Here is a 16,827-nt window from a genome sequence, read left to right on the forward strand (position 1 = left end):
GACTGTGTCTGGGTCTTTTAAAGCTTTACGTTCTTCCGGCTTTGTGAAATAAGAACACCTTTATGCATCGCAACAAAGAGTTAAGTTATTCTTTCCTGTAAAGCCTCAGAGAATCCAACTTCTTGTTGTGCCTGAAGCTGGATCAAAGTATTTTCCAGCTCAGTTATCCTGCTAAGTCTATTTTTATTAAGGCGAGGTAAAAACAAGATTGAGAAATCCATAGGACAGCCCTTTACGTCATCGCATAAAGCTCTGGTTGTCAACTAAACCTCAGCTAAATTCTATAAAGGCTTCTTAATTGTTCTTTGTCTTCTAAAACGTGAAAAATTTTGCATTTTTCTCAAACATTAAATGATTATTAGGTCGCTCTGGAAGAGTGTGAAATGTGCCGAGGTGATATCTCAGAGAAGGATACGGATGAGTTCGTATGGGAATTTACTTTAAGGAGGATCTGAATCCCTACCTTTATCTGTCCTTTGGAACAGGGCTCACTACAGACTGAGCGAACCATGTCGCTGCTGTTCATCCACAGTTTGTTGTCATCGATGCTCAAGATGCCCTCGCTCCACGACCCCACGTTTATGTAGTCATAGCGATCATCACCCACGCTCTGTAAATTCATGATGTCATACCTGGATGTTTGCGGAGAGACGGAGGACTGCGTATTAACACACTTATTAAGTGAGAAAGGGAAGGATTTGAGAGGGAGTGGGAAAGGAGAGAATCAGAGTGAAAGGTAATTTAATGATAACAACTCCACAGCTTAAGCCTTTCCTCTTATCTGAAGCCGCAAACTGCTTACAACTCTGTTATGTGACATCAAGCGCTCATACCAGTGCACAGTGTGCCCTCATTTTTATACTGAACCAGGATGCGCTGCACCTAACCTCCAGCTGACAGAGGAATGACACGGCTGTGTTTTCTGACTGTCAAATGTTGTCTGTTGGACTGTAAAGACATGAAAGTGACTGCCGCAGTGGACAATCCACTAAATCTGTTCCAGTCCAGACTAATTACATCCTCTCATGCTCTAGACTGGGACACACATGTGTGCTAATGAGTTGGAGAGTGGGAGAAGGGGAAATGCACTTTGTGACCCAGATGGTGATATCAAATCTCTATGTTCATTTCTTGGCTTTTCTTAATTTTTTATTAGCTTCTTCTTCCTCTTACCTTCCTGGGGTGTCTCCATTTTCGTCAAAGTAAATCTCCTCTCCCGAGACTCCTCTGAAGGATGTTTTGAGCAGGTAGTCCAGAAGCTTGCTGCCATCAATGGGATCCATCGCCTCACAGAGCCCTGTCTGTCCCGGACATAGCTCCTTGTGCATATCATGAAGGCCATGAGCCATGGCGTAGATGGCATTGATGACAAAGCCCATCTTACTATCCTGCACATAGTTCTCTTGCAGACTTTCATTTCCTGTTAGAGATGAAAGAAGAGGTCGTCAAACAGTCGAAAGAATTCCAAACTGCAAGTGTAGAAAATCTGCTTCAAGGCAGAAAGAGAGATAGAGAAATTAACTGTACAACTCAAATCACCGTGTTAACCTCAATTCATTTTTTTTTAGTTCTGTCAATCTCTTCCCCTCTTCTTAACCTTGATCACAAAGGGCAGAAGATTAAAAAAACATTCATAAGGAAGAGTTTTAAATGCAACTATTCCTTAAACTATTTTTTTGTGCTGCTGTATTAAAAGATTTATTACTCTGTGTGAATGACAGCATTAGAAGTATGATGAAATTCGAAGAACACATGAAGAATATAGAAACAAAGACAACTCTTTTTTTGTGCAGCAACAAAATATATTAGCATTGATGCCCAAAAGCTCAATAGGAAACAGATGAGGAGAACAGCCAGTGCCTGGGAAAATCCTCACTGTTTGTGCAAGCGGTACTTCAGTCATCTAAAGGCACTGTCCCACAGTCACAGTGTTTGGCAGAAGGAGGGGGGAATGATCTCTTCAAAACTACATTTATTGTTGCCTCCTTTGACAGTGCATTTAAAATACTGATATGTTTTGCTTGTGATATCAACATGCACACGCAGTGGGGGGGGGGGGGAAAGGGATGCAACTTCTCACCATACAACATATTTTTCAGGTGTTTGTGTCAGCAGCGTGTGCTGAGTGAGCCATTCATTTGTGCAGCTTTCCAACGTATATGTCAACTTTTGTTTTCTTTCCTTTTCCTCGTACAGACCAAACAAGCAAGTGCTTTGCATCAGAGTTTGACTGATGAATTTCGCACTCTAAGCCTGCCAGGATGAAGACATCTACCCATCTACTTTATTTGACTAAATCGCAGATATTACAGAGAGCGCTGGGTTTAAAAAAGCATCAGTCAAACTCATCCTGTCTTGGAGGAGTCAAATGCAAACAAAGTGCAGATGAAATTCCGACAGTTGTTGTAATAATCGTGTCTAGAAAGATACACTTACCACCTCGAAGATCTATGGAACATAAGAGGTTTGTAAACGTGTGATACAAAGTAGAAAAGCGTCCATAACCTTACAGCTCTGAGTGTCATCACAAACCACTTGTTGATTTTTATTGATCGTTTGAATTTAGAAGCATGCTGACCAATTCGTCTTAATGCCATTCTGCAGGGTGGATTTGTTTGGAGCAGTTTTTGAATTGTGGTTGAAAAGCTATCAACAAGTCAAGAACACAATTTACCGTGATCACCTTTTGCGAGCAAATGGAGAGAATATTCATGGAGGAAAACACAGGGGGGAAAAAATAAATCACAGGTTTTATTAATATTCACGAGTTCTGTTCTTATATTCATGATCATATTTAACCCTATGGTCAGAAGAAAAGAAGACAGTGCCTGAAAAACTAAACTCTGTGACTAGTCATTTGTTTGAAAAATATCCACTCCTACTTATGAACGTCAAAAATTTTGTTATGTCCTACCGGAGCAGACTTTTTTGTAGTTCTTCTTTTCCTGGGGATGGCCTGGGAGGCGGCACTGAAAACGATACTGCCAGAACTCTGGAAACCAAGGGTTCCTGGTATTGCTGTCCAGACGTAGCTTTAGGTAATAGTCGTCAAAGGACCTGACCACCGCTGATTGGAGCTTCATTGTGATGCCTCCCTCTGCTTCCTGCTCATAACCCTCCACAACTTCGTAACGGTCTGCCCATCCATCGCTACAGACAGACAGAAGAAAAAGAGGAGACTATGATCTTATGGTCAAAGGGTGGACAATAAAAGACTAGAAGATAAAGAAGATTTGAGGAAGGACAAAACATCATAGTAATAAGAGGTACTGTTAGACACTGATGATATTCTGTGCATAGTTGTTTTATAAAGGATTGTTGAATATTGTAATTAGTACTCAACTATTAATTCAGACTGACAAACCCAAAAAGCTGTTAACAAAAGCTGCTTTGTTCATTCATTCAACACGATGTAAACAACGAGGGTTTGAGACACTTGCTGAATGGATGGATGTCAGAGACCAAGTAGTAAAAAAAGTTACATTTAATTTGATTTAATTAAAAAAATGAACTATTATTAATAATATTATCGTAAGGTAAACTTTAGTGTCCTGTTTCTTTCAACTGACATGAACTACATGAACTTAGTAGAAGGTTTCACATTAAGGCTATAAAATAAATCATCAAACTCATACATCATCAATCAACCATAGGGTTAGTTCAGGTAGGCCACAAGGTCAAAGGGCATAGCAGATCAGCTGATCTTAATGTCAGCCCCTATCAGTTGATGGCTCAGCTGATTCCTTTGCACGTGCTCCATGAATACCCAGCTAGGAAATCTCATAAAAGCATTTAAATTGCTTTAACCTGCCTACAGTTGCTGGATATCTTGCAACCTTCACTCCAGAGCTTCTTCTTCTTCTCCGATCACATGTATCACGCTGTATCTTTTGCTACTGTTGCCTGCTATGTCTTTTTATGAAAAGCCGTGTTGCTGCTCAAGCTTTATGTGTCTGCGAAGGTGGTGGGGTCCCAAAACAGAGCCTTAACTCCAAATATAGTGAGGAAATATTTTACTGTGATCAAAGGCTGTACATGCATTTTAGTTGCAGATGTGTCTGACTGTGTTTTAAAATGAATTAGAAAGTGGTTGACAGGCCAGCTGTCATCCTGTGGTGGGACTCATTTGTCTTACAGGCTGTAAATTGAGTATCACTGTACGAGAGGACAGATTGTTCGCTTTGATCATAATCACATTAGTCAGGAGAGGATAGGTGTTTAGCACAAGCACAAAGATATTAGTTACACCAAATCTTTAAACTGAAGCACTGTCCTAAATCACTGTTATCCCTGTAACTTTTAACAATGAAACTTCTCTCAGAGCCAAAGTAGGGGAGACCGGGGATAGTTGTAACATTTTTGACATTTCTGTCTGTAAATTGGAGCTCTTTTAAGGTAGTGGATTCAAAATGTAATGCAAAGTATTTACATGTCTCGGCTATTAAATAGTGCAGCTATTTTCTCTGCAGCACAATTACCCATTGCATGGTATGGCCTCAAACACAAAGAGTGAAATGTTACAATTGACCCCATAGTCTGGGTTAGTTGTAACATATCCTGGGGTGAAATGTAACACAATGAAATAAGGGTACTAACAAAACATTAACATGTAATCTTTGTTTATTCAACACATGAATGCACTTAGAGCCATTTATGTAGCTCTGTGTGTGTGTGTGTGTGTGTGTGTGTGTGTGTGTGTGTGTGTGTGTGTGTGTGTGTGTGTGTGTGTGTGTGTGTGTGACAGAATGCAGAAATCTAGCTTTTGAACTTATTCCAACCCTCCAAAAAGACAAATTATGGAATTTTCTGCAACTGAATATTTCATTAATTTTGGTTGGTCTTCCTTGAGTTTGGCCTCATTGGCTCAGTGGGCATTATAACCTACAACTCTTGCACCAATTTTGAACATAACAATGAAGCTGAAAAAATGTAGTTGTTCACCAGCATCGCAATAACATTACTTTTTATCATGGCTTACCTTGGTGTGGTTTGCAAAGTGCTTCAGAAAGATGAGGAAATCTGTTTCTTGCACCCATCCTGATTTATTTCCACTACCAGTACTTCCTACTGGTCCATCTCTGATACAGTGGTCTGCATAATGTATGTGTGGGAACACAAACAGTGGAGGAATTGTGTTGCCAATGGCATTAACCGCATATACAAAAGCGACCAGTGAACCTCTCTCTGCTGATGTCGTTGCCCCAACTTGTTTAATATAAGTTAAAGTAATAGTGCGGTAAGTTGTAACGTACATTATTATTACAACTGACCCAGACTCCTATAGCCATGAACTAGCTAACATTACAGCTAACGGCTAAAACATTAGCACTAAAGACCTACACAGAATATATCCCCATAGACATACAAATAACATAATTTAAGCTTGATGACTTTAACTGCAAAGCAGATAATGCTATTATAAATTGAAATAAAGTAGAAAAACTTACTTTTTGGCATACAAATTACTTTTTTTGGTGTTAAATTGTCTGTTTTTGACAAAATGTGCTGATTTTTCACATGTGATAGCAGAACTGAATTGGGCATGCACAGGATGAGTCACATCATTTGAAACTTAGCCCTGATTGGAGAAATTGGAAGTGTTACAACTGACCCACGTTACAACTATCCCCAGTCTCCCCAACATTTTTATTACCTTAATAAAAGTGTTTTTAAAGACACAGAAAAATAATGAGGCTTATGGTGGCTGGTATGCTATTAATACTGGAGGCCAACTAGCAACAAAGCAGTGTTAAACTTCAGCAGTGGTCCAAATCTTATGGATTTCTCTGCTTGGGCTGTAGAATAAGTATCCTTTAACAAAGCAAAAACGATGACAGAAGAGTATCATAGCACAAGTCAAAACTTTAAGTCAGGCGTTGCTTTTATTTAAATAATATTCCATCACAAGTAGGTAGACTGCAGCCTCGGCTCTTGTGCAGCGCTAAATTAGCATGGCGGCTTGGGGACTTATCTCACGTCCCCTGCAGCAAGCCTCAATTTAAGAAGACCGTAATCATCTCAGCAATAGTGCCTCAACAATAAATGCAGACTTTACACAATCAAGTCAGCTTGCCTGTTTGTTTACTTTTGTAACCCTGTGCGCAAGAATTTCTAGCCTACTGAGCTAATTTGATTTGGGCTCTAAGAGAGATGGAAAACACCAGTGATGGGGACACTGAAAAAACAAATTAACAGATAAATAACACCACAATGAACTTGCTCTTTCTCTCTGTCCCATTGAAAGCTTCCAGCAGCACTGCTCTTCAGCTTTTACTCTCTTTTACACTCTTCTACACTTTTATGTGGGATTCAGTCTACTGATTCAACGTACCTTCGCTATAGACAGCTACACGCCAATTAGATATGATTCACCGCGGAACCAATTAGGCACCTCACACACAGGATGCGCTGGATGATGGATAAGGACGTGTGCCTGTTCATGTAGGTGCAGGTCGAAGTCTCTGACCTTTTCCTCAACAATTACTGCCAGTCAAGAAAAAGGAGACATTGAAACTAATTTGTGAGAATTTATGGTTGAGCTATTCCACCCTTCTCGTGGTAAAATCCACGTGGGTTCCTTCAGCCTGCAGGAAACTAAAAAAACATCCTAAAAATAAACCCCATGTAATCCAGACGTTGTTAAAGTAGCTCCAGCTGACCCTAATGTCCAACCTTTCGATCCCATCACCTCTCTACAGGCTTTGTGTCCTAAAAGAAAACCACACCATGATCAACTTACTGACCAGGAGCTGGAAACTCAAAGAATTATGATGGAATGATAATCGATTGATTAATCAATCCTATGAATACTCAACTGGCACATTCAGCACCAGGTGATGTGTAACCATACTGATAAAAATAAAAGGCATTTTATATGCACAGTATGATGAAGCATTGTGCAATGGGTGTATGCTCTTGAATTACAAAATTCATAGTCCAGGGGATAAAAAAACAATTAAAACTTAATGAATAAATAACTAACTGTTGTTGTTGCTTGCGCAAGATAAGTTCCCAAGTTTCACAGCCTAAGGGAAAATAGCGTGTTGAAGTCTGATACTAATTCTTTTGTACTGCTTGCCAAACAGCAGAAGGGTGAACAGGCTGTGACTGGGCTGGATATTGTCTTTTAATATAATTTGGGCCCTGCACCTTGACGATGTCGCTGATGCTCAGTCGATGAGTACTGGCGATGTTCTGCTTTAATCACCTGCTGCAGAGGCTTGGGGGTTTTCTTTTCTTACAACACAATCCAAACAGTTCTGAGAGTTCTGGGTTGGATAAATGGTCCCGTCCAAAAACCTGCCCAGTCTTGGGCAAGAAGGCTCAAATAAGAAAAGGGCATAATAGCGCCAGTCTATATAAGAGGTGAAATGAGAAGATAAATAAGGTATATTCAATACTTTCAAATGATAGTTAATAATTTAATATTATGCTAATATTCCTCAGTACCATCTTTGCAATAATGTGCATGCTGTAGGTTACTTTAATTGTTTATTTTTAGGCAAGAAACCTCCAGAAGTACTGTACATTACAGCACTCCATTCCAAAGCCTGATGTTGAAACACAACAAAAAGGTCTTTGTGGACTTTTCTCCCCGTGACTGCGTGCGTTCCCTCCTTTTACTCTGGCTTCCTCCCACAGTCCAAAAACATGCATGTCAGGTTAAGTGTCAATTCTAAATTGGCTGTAGGTGTGAATATGAGCGTGAATGGTTGGCTGTCTCCATGTGTGAGCCCCGTGATAGACTGACAACCTGTCCAAGGTGTACTCCCACCTCTCACCCCAAGACAGCTTGGCTAGTCTCCAGCACCACGACCCTGAAACTGATGAACATAAGAAGATGGATGGATGGATTCCAATTCAGCAGCTTTGGAAAATGTAAATGTAAAAAAAAAAAAAAGTTAGAAAAGCTTTTCTCATCTTGTTTGGCTCCCTGACTTTAATCGCTGGTCATTTTTCTTTTTGTTTAAGAACAGCTCAGTCAGTGCCATTCAAGTATGCTTTAGTCAGAGTGGTGTATCTAGGAAGAACAGGTTTGCATATTTGCATAATTAATTAATCAATTTGATATCAATTGTATTGACATATTGCAATGCATGATAGGTTGACAAAGGTATGCTTTATGTAGCATTTTTTTGATAGCTTCTAATGAATGTTGTTCTCCAAGGCTCCAAAATTCATTAAAAATCCTCTGCTGCATGCAGCTAATATTGCTAAAGACAGCAACAGTGTTAGGTAATTGTGAGTGGGCAAAATAACACAACATAACATCTGTTTTATGTGGGTAACTACTGCAGTATATATTTGCCTAACATGTTTCAACATGTTTACAGTATTTTCTGTCGTATATTTGGAGATCATAATTCAGCCGACTCATTATTTTCTTCCTTGTAATTAAGTCAAGAGTTGGAGAAACGTGAACTGCATTAGTCCTGGTCACGTTTACTTCATTTAGTCTAAGTGAATACAGTCCTTGTCCTTTACCCTCCATTTCAGTACATGTAGTACAGGGAGAGGCACAAAGACTCATACACTAGCCTGCAGATTTCCATTTCGATGTTCCGAGTCACACATACGTTGGAGGCTAACTGCATTTAACGCGTCCTAATGTGGTCAGTACACTTCAGGTTTTATGTGAGAGAAAAGCCGACTGTTCGCGGATAAAAAGACAGGAGGGGCGTAGAAGAAGAGATAGATGGAGAGACAGAAGTGCTGTTCAACACGCGACATGAATAATGCACAACGCGCAGAAGACGTGCTCGACTGTTTCTCACAGTGGAGTTTGTGATGAGGTAAAATGACATTCTCTTTTCTCGCTCGCCTCTCTCAGGATGGCGTCGTCTGGCAGGGCTCCAAACAGCTCATCAAAACTCTCGGGCCACCAGAGGGATGCCTAATGGGATCAAATCTGATTTAATGTCACCTCAATGTTCACACCGCATATCGGAAGGCCCATTATTACATAACCTGGGTTAGATATACTACAGGAACACCTGTTTAAGCAGATTAAGGAGTCGCTGTTGTTCAAGAGTGTTAGTTTTGTAGTTTTCCCACTAAGCGCCAATAAGAACGAACACAGACTAACACGTTTATAAAGTATTGCAAAAATAATTCTTGGCTGATGAAATAATATTATTAATAATACCTGAAAAGCGTCTATTTCGCCATCCATAAATGATCCATGTGACTCTTTCAGAGGTGATCTTATGGGCGAATTCTGAAGATGAACCATGGACAACATTGTAAATAGCATTATGGTGATATTAAGCAGTTATGATGTGAGTCTTTATTCATGTATCTCTTTTTGTCTCTTTACAAAGCAGCCACCGGAAACCTGTCCAAGAAATATTAATCCACATCCATGATTTGTTAAAGAATTAGAACAAACTGGGAAGGCACTGGGCTTAATATTTGAGTTCAAAGTCAGTGATTATGGCAAAATAAGCTGCCGATTTTCTATATTGGATCAGTTATGATGTTATGTAAAAGTAATTAAAAGAATTTGGAACTAAATTCCAAATCTGACAGGAAGCCAGACTCGAAAAAAAATCGAGATAATGATTTGAAAAAAGCTGTAGGATCTAAGATTAAGATGCTTAGAGGTTTCACAGTGTTATAGTGATATAAGATTACACTGATGCTCATCTTATAGGCAGGACTTGATAAACACCGCTCTATCGTGTGGTCCATGAGTGTATGCCTACGTTCACAGATCAATAAAAGCTTTTAGAATAAAATAATAAAATTTCACTTCCCCTTTATTCCATACTTTCCCCAAAAAATCTACTGAAATCTAATAAATCTAAGTCAGTATTTATCTCGGCGAGTAAAGTCAGCAAGCTGCTATCCCTTCAACGGCATATGCTTAGCATTAAGACGAGCGCATTTTGATAACATACTAAGGCTCGATGATGTGTGGCATTGTTTAGAGGAGCACAGTGTGTCGACAGCTGTATAATTAATAGAAGTGTACACAACAGAGAGCAGACCGAGAGCTCTGTTCGCTCTGCCGGATGATCTAGTTCCAGTTTGATAGCACATTTGTATATTTATGAAGGCATGAATTAATTGGCAGGGCAGAGATTTAATCACATGCACTGTTTCCCCTGGAGGATGAATGAGAAGCGTTACTTTAAAAAGAAGAAGGGGGGATAGGGGAGTCAAGAGTTTCCTAATTGCTCTGTACAAAAAGTTCAGTTAGTTAATAGAAAAAAAAACTTTTAATCTGTCTGCTTCACACAAATTTAAAATGCCAACGTTTATTTGTTCTAAAAGTAATAAAAGTCAATAAAATTGTCTTTTTAATGTTTCATCGTCATGTTAAACCCACATGTTTGAACATTTGTGTTTATGGGCATATTGCATTTCCAAGCTAATCTAAATGCTTGCCTTACACTAACCCTAATTTCTCCACCCTAATAGCCCTTTAGGGTGTAGCAGAGGATGATGGACAAAAGTTCTCCCTTTCAAGGTTTAAACCTCATACTGTTTCTCTTTTATATCTTATTTTGGTGTCATTTATCTTTTTGCACATTCTCCAGTTAAATTTAGTGATCTACATACAAGTGAATGCAATTTTTGTGCTTAGCATTGGAAATAGTGTAATTACAATGCCTCATTTCTTTTGGTTTGAAAATGGGAAATGGGTACAAAGTTGTATTGAATCAGAAAAACACGGAAAGGCAAAAATATACTTTTTCATATTTATCTAATTTTAACGAGCTTGTGAGTAAGTAGTTGGTATGACCACCTTTGTTCTTCAGCACAGCCTGAACTCTCCTAGGCAAATGTTCTTGTCATTTCTTTGAATAGTTTTCAGGAATTGTACTTCAGGCTTCTTGAAGGACATTCACTACTGCAACCAAAAACCTCAAGACCCCTAAATGAAATGAAAACTGATGAAATAAACTGCACCCAAGCGCCTCAGCCTGTAAATAACAGCTATTCATGAAACTCTTTACAATTTCTAAACTCAAGGACAACCAAGCCGATGGACATACAGGCTAGTAACATACCTCCGCACCATACCATAAAAACGCATGCTGAGATGTTACAAATAACCCAGCAGCTTATTATCCTTACAAGGACTTTTGTTATGGTGACTGATAGCATAGTACAGCATTTCTATTACAAACCTCACCTGAATAAAAACACAAGCATCACATGTTATAAGGTGAACATATGACTTGTAGGAAAGTAGTGAACACACTGAGTCAAAACATAATGAATTTAAATATTCCAATAAATAAAAAAAGAGTCTCATATATTTTCTTAAGAGCAGTATTTAAGTAAATGTTTTATACATTTTCAATGCTGCTATCTTTGTTTTTTTTTTCAGGTCTCAGTTCTCCATCTTCATCCCGATCCCACAACACTCTTAATTCATTTGAAACTGTTCAGGCGGATGAAGATCTCATCACACCAACGCTAGTCTTCTCAGCTAAGCACTAATCCTCTGTCTACCAAATTCTGTCTCCCCGCTCTTCCATTCTCCTCATTTTCTCTTATTTCTCTCAATCTGCGTTCTTCTGAGTTAAAACAGAAGTGGTGGCTTGTTAGCTACTTGGCGGTATAACAGCGAGACGCAGAGGCCCTGGGTTTGCTGGGAAGCCTTTAAAGCCTATCCAGGCTGCTTTTATTTATTCATCATGCTCCAGTTTGAGTTGGGAGATCACTGTCCTCCACAATGACAGGAAACACTGCTGGGAAAAAATAGCGTTTGCTTTTTACTGCCAAGAGACGTCAGTTCAATAAAAAAATCTCATCACAAAAATCTCAATGATATTTTATGAATACTTGATAAAGTTAATGCAGAATTTCTATTAAAGTGCGAGGAGAATGCTCTTTTAGATGTTTTTCTTTCCATTCTCAGCATATTTTGTTACATTATTACTATATAACTATAGGACTTATTAACCAGTATCATTTTGATTAAGGTGTATGTTTGACTTACTTGGGCTTCCTCCCACCGTCCAAAGACATGCAGGTTAATTGATTAATCCAAATTGCCCATAGGTGTAAATGTGGGAGTGAATGTGAGCGCAAATGGTTGTCTGTCCCTGTGTGTTAGCCCTGCGACATACTGGCGACCTGTCCAGGGTGTACCCCGCCGCTCGCCCTATGAAAGCTGGGATAGGCTCCGGCGCCCCCTGCGACCCTGAAAAGGATAAGCGGAAGCGACTGGATGGATGGATGGTGTAAGTTTGAGATTTTTCTTGTACAACTGTACAAGTAACATGTTAGAAAACTATCATTATGCCACATGTACCCCAAAAATCTAATAATGCAATATTTTTGCTTTAAATGTTAACAGAAAGGGCAAAAAGCCTCATTCTCTCCTAAAGACAAACTGTAGCCTTACGTAATATTTATTTACATAATACACTATTTTATGGGGATGGTTTTGTACCATATTAACTGCCCATGAGAAAAGAAATACTGTAAAAGTAATAAATATTTATAGGTTATGGGAAACTAAGCCAGCGAGGTAGGTCTGGATCCATTTGCTTCACAAAGGCCTTTTAGGTAAAAGACTTTTTTTTCTTCTACTCTTTTTTCAATTCACTGCCGATTGCCTCTCCTTTTACTCAGCCCGCTGCTTTACCCAGCCGGGGTTGGGGCGAGCACTATCCGGCGTTATGTGAGAATAACTCAGAGCCCAGGATGATGAATTCCAGTCGCTTATTTCATCTGAGAAACCGTCCAACACTTGAGGCAGTCCGACTGGCAGCGATTCTAAAAAGCTGGAAAAACAATGTTTGCTATTTAAATTGCAAACCGTTGTAAAAAACATTGCTATTGATTGCTTTTCTTTTTTCTGTGATGTTTTGAGTGGAGGTTCAGATTTTCTGTGGCATCTTTCGCTACTCTGTTGGTCCACTGTTAGCTGTCTGCAGCAGAAAGCTTCTCAGCTTCTACTAATCTGGATCTGACAACTGTGTCCAGATGCAAAGCCCGAGTGCTATTTTTGATCGCTCCAATGTCATTCACCCGTCGCTGTGCACTTTGGGAGCACCGGGCTTCAATTGCAGAGAGGGAGATGTCCTTGGCAAAGTGTGGCTGCTTTCAATTAACATCAGAGGCGTGTTATAAATATTCAAATGGAGCTCATTGTGCTCCCTTGCACAGTGGAACACAAACAGATGTAATCGTGAATTCTGACTCAACTTGAATATACTTTCGGAGCCACAAGTGTTCGCGAGCCAGGCTCCATTACTGAATGATCATCGCCAATGTTTTCTTATCTTATAATTACCATCTTTGTTACTGTTGTTGCTGGGATGAATTTTTCAGATGTCAGCCATATTTTCTGAGAAGGGACTATTGTGCTGTATTCTGTGGAGCCCCCGCTGACAGACTGAGTGACAGATCTGCAGCGAGACGATCATACCAACTCCATCTCGAGGCCAAACAAAATCTCCATGGTGACTGCAGCACAAGCAGCACACGAGCCTTTTGTTCCAGCGGTACTGTAAGCCCTGTTCTCCTAACAAACAAACATACTGCCCTTAATTCATGAAACTCTAAACTTTCCTTAGAGCAGGGGGGTCAGAAAATAAAGGGTCACATCACAGACTGAGGATAATGTGAGAAGGAGGTTTCTCTCCCAGGCCTCGTGTTGCCTTCCACACCTTCTCTCTCTATCTCGAATCTTTGCATTCAGAACTGATTCATCAGTCACGACTTTGCTGGAAACTGGAAGTCTAACAAAAGGAAGCCGTTGCTTGAAAGCAAACATGAAGCACATCACCAATAAAGAGGAGAATCTAAGATGGTGAAAACACGAATGCAGTACATGAAACGCACTCTTCTGAAGTGTTGGATTTCAGTTTGAAACCATCACCAAATTGGAAAAAAAGATTTTAACTCCTTAAACTTGATATCCAAAGAGTTTCCTTTACCTTAAACATATTTTTTTTAAAGATTTGACTCAGTGAGAGCTACTATGGGTTACACCCAAGCAGAATAAATCAGAAATTTAGCCCTAACCCTTTCTGGATCTACAGTTCTGGATGGCAAATATACCCGTTTATTTTGGCGGTGTTTTCAGTGCTATATTGCCAGAGATAACATCGCTCTTCGCTGAAACCCTGCAATTTGCCAAATTACTCGCAAGGAGAAGTCAATAGGCAAAATTCCACATCCTCCACGCTTTCCTTCCTGAGATGTGGAGGAGATGAGAGCCTTAGAGATGATGGAAAAAACACTTTAAATGTGTCCCACCACAACCCTTCTCTCTCAGTCTCTCTGTCTCTCATTCCTGCCTTAAACATTTCATTTATTCCGGCTCAGCGTCCCCTTAAAATGGAACAGGACAGGCAAATGCAGAAATGCATGTGACGCACACAATACGGGCTTGCAGCTTTCTTCGCACCTCAGTGCCGTCTTAAAAGATGCAGTCATACTGCGTTAATGACCGGTGCCAAGCTATTACAGAGGCAGAACATCCGCATTCCTGTGTCAGTGTCCATTTTGTCAGGAATAAAACACAAACAAGAACTGAGCAGTCAAAATGGGACCCGGACCGAAACTGTGTTTGTAAGACAGGGACAGAAATGAGCGTTACATGTGGAAAAGCATCTTATGCAAATGATGTTTAGTAATAACAGCATTCAAGCAGCATTAGCGGGAGAGAGAAAACGAATGATGCTAATTGCAAGAGAGCAAGCAGGCAAGCAAATGAGTAGGTGGATGCGCTCCATGCTGCCATTCAGAAACCAAGCACGGTAGGCCTACTGGGGAAGAGACTTTAGAGGCAACGATAATGACACCGTACAGTAAATGTGCATCCAGCTTTCGAACATTTCAGGAACTACAGCTCAGCAGACAGAGCTGAACTGAAATTAACATTCCAGATTCAGAGGTTTCCTGAGACTGTGAGAGAGTCTAATGGTCCCCGAGGAGCCCTCAGTTAAACACACACGGCACACAAACACACACACGCTCACTACACTGTCAGATTCGTTAATGATGCATTTCTGTCACATCTGCAATCTGCAACAAATACTGCGAAACATGCTGCTGTGTTATACGGAATATAAGCTTTACAGTAGAATACTGTCAGCTGTTTGGCTGCCATTATGCTGATCCGACTGTAAAATATAACTCAATATATTATATATCGCTCTGTGTAAACTGTAGCAGTATCTGAAAAAGACGAGGATGTCTTTTTCAACTTGTCACATTTTGAGAATAAAGTTGAAATTTGAGGAAAAACGTTGTACTTGTGAGAGTAAAATCCACCTTTAAGATCAAGGCTGGCATGCTTTCTAAAGAATAAAGTGAAGTCAGCTTCAGTTTGCAAAACGCAGACGCTAAAACCAGTGAAGTCAGTGTTACATGGCTGCAGTTTATTGGACTAATCTGTGTGTCGATGTTGTAGAGACCCACCTTTTAGCACATCCCAGCACACCCACTCACTTCACCAGATGCACCTTGTTTAGTTCTCTCACCTTTGATTGGGTGTGGTGCTTGTCCTTGATTGCACTCACCTGTCACACATTATATGTCACACAGTATATAAGGACTGCATTCACTTTTGGCTCACTCTTTCCGCACTTCCACACGGGGCGGCAGCTGAGGTGAGGTTCTGTTTGGGTTTTTATTTTATGTATTGTTTAAGGTACTGAGTAACTTAAATCTCTGTTTTCTTTCAGCATTGGCAGTCCATGTGTGTCTTTGTTTCCTTCCTTTTTTGCCTTATTTATTTGAGAATAAAAGGAGTACCCTGAAAATAATTCTGCATTAGATGGCTGCTTTTCTTATTCTAACCGGATGAGCCCATGAAGCTGATTGCTTCAGCCCTGAACCTTCCTCCCTTCAAAACATGGTCCTCCGAGCCGGAGAGGTATTAGCATCATGGATACACAGCAGCCATCTAGAAAATCCAGTCGTGATAGTAGACCTCCTGCCTACCTGCAACAGTATGAAGTTCAGTACCCTGGAGCTAGAAGAGCTACATGTGAGACAGAGAGCCAAACTGAATGTCAGCACAGTGATAAAGACACACATGGGCTGCAGGATCCTGTCGGAGAGTCAGAAAGACCACCAGAGACATCCCTTGTTCCTTTACCCACCACCCAAGATGAGGTCATGAGGGAACTCCTAACGACCATGAGGGAGATTAAGCAATTTATGGTTCAATCATCTCCTTCCCATTCTCGTAGCTCCAGATCTTCAATTCGCACAGTCTCATCTGATGGAATCAAAGCTTCTGTATGCAGTTTACGAGCCAGTCCTCAAACACATCAACAACATGAGCAGCTCCCAGTGATTGATACAGTAACCTGTCAATCACCCTTCCAGCCCCCGCAGATTAGCCGTCAGTCTGGCTTAGTTACAGCTGCCAGCCCTCCTTTACCTAATTCAACAATACTAGATGCTGCTATCCCTTCAACTGGTTTGCCTAGACCAGTCCTTGCTACAGAAGATGAGACTCCCTTTGATTTCCTGGCCTTATCACGGCAGGATCCCGACCAGATCTCATGTGTTCAACCTGCTGTTCCTTTAGCTGAAGACCCTGTTCAACCTCTCATTCGCATATCTGACCACAAGCATTGCCCTCCTCTAGAGCAGCAACCAGCTACATCCAATACCTCATATGAACAGAAACCTTTGATATCTGGTACTGCTAGCTCGGGTCACTCCTCTAGCACGAGAACACATGTATATAAGCTTGAAGGTCCTTCATTTCCAGACCTTAGTAGAGAAGACGAAATGCAATACAGGATGTTACGGATGGCCCTTACAAACCTTCTTGATCCTCATGAGACAGAGCACTTCAAATATCATGTCCTTCTTGATCACCTCAAAGTAGACCAAGCTAAA

At 40.4% G+C, this 16,827-nt stretch overlaps 1 protein-coding gene across 3 annotated transcripts in view; it reads right to left on the reverse strand.

Annotated features, from left to right (window-relative positions):
• The window catches only part of grm1a (glutamate receptor, metabotropic 1a), a 42,386-nt gene that overhangs the window by 9,664 nt on the left and 15,895 nt on the right, over positions 1 to 16,827 (reverse strand). For all 3 annotated transcript variants that reach the window (XM_014411734.3, XM_023154348.3, XM_014411738.4), the window contains exons 4-6: positions 2,915 to 3,150; positions 1,174 to 1,420; positions 464 to 632 (exon numbers count right to left, since the gene is read on the reverse strand). In XM_014411734.3, the coding sequence (XP_014267220.1) occupies positions 464 to 632; positions 1,174 to 1,420; positions 2,915 to 3,150 (652 nt within the window). The remainder of the gene's footprint in view (positions 1 to 463; positions 633 to 1,173; positions 1,421 to 2,914; positions 3,151 to 16,827) is intronic.

Source organism: Maylandia zebra, linkage group LG15 (genome assembly GCF_041146795.1).
Source record: "Maylandia zebra isolate NMK-2024a linkage group LG15, Mzebra_GT3a, whole genome shotgun sequence".
In the NCBI taxonomy this organism is placed as follows: domain Eukaryota; kingdom Metazoa; phylum Chordata; class Actinopteri; order Cichliformes; family Cichlidae; genus Maylandia; species Maylandia zebra.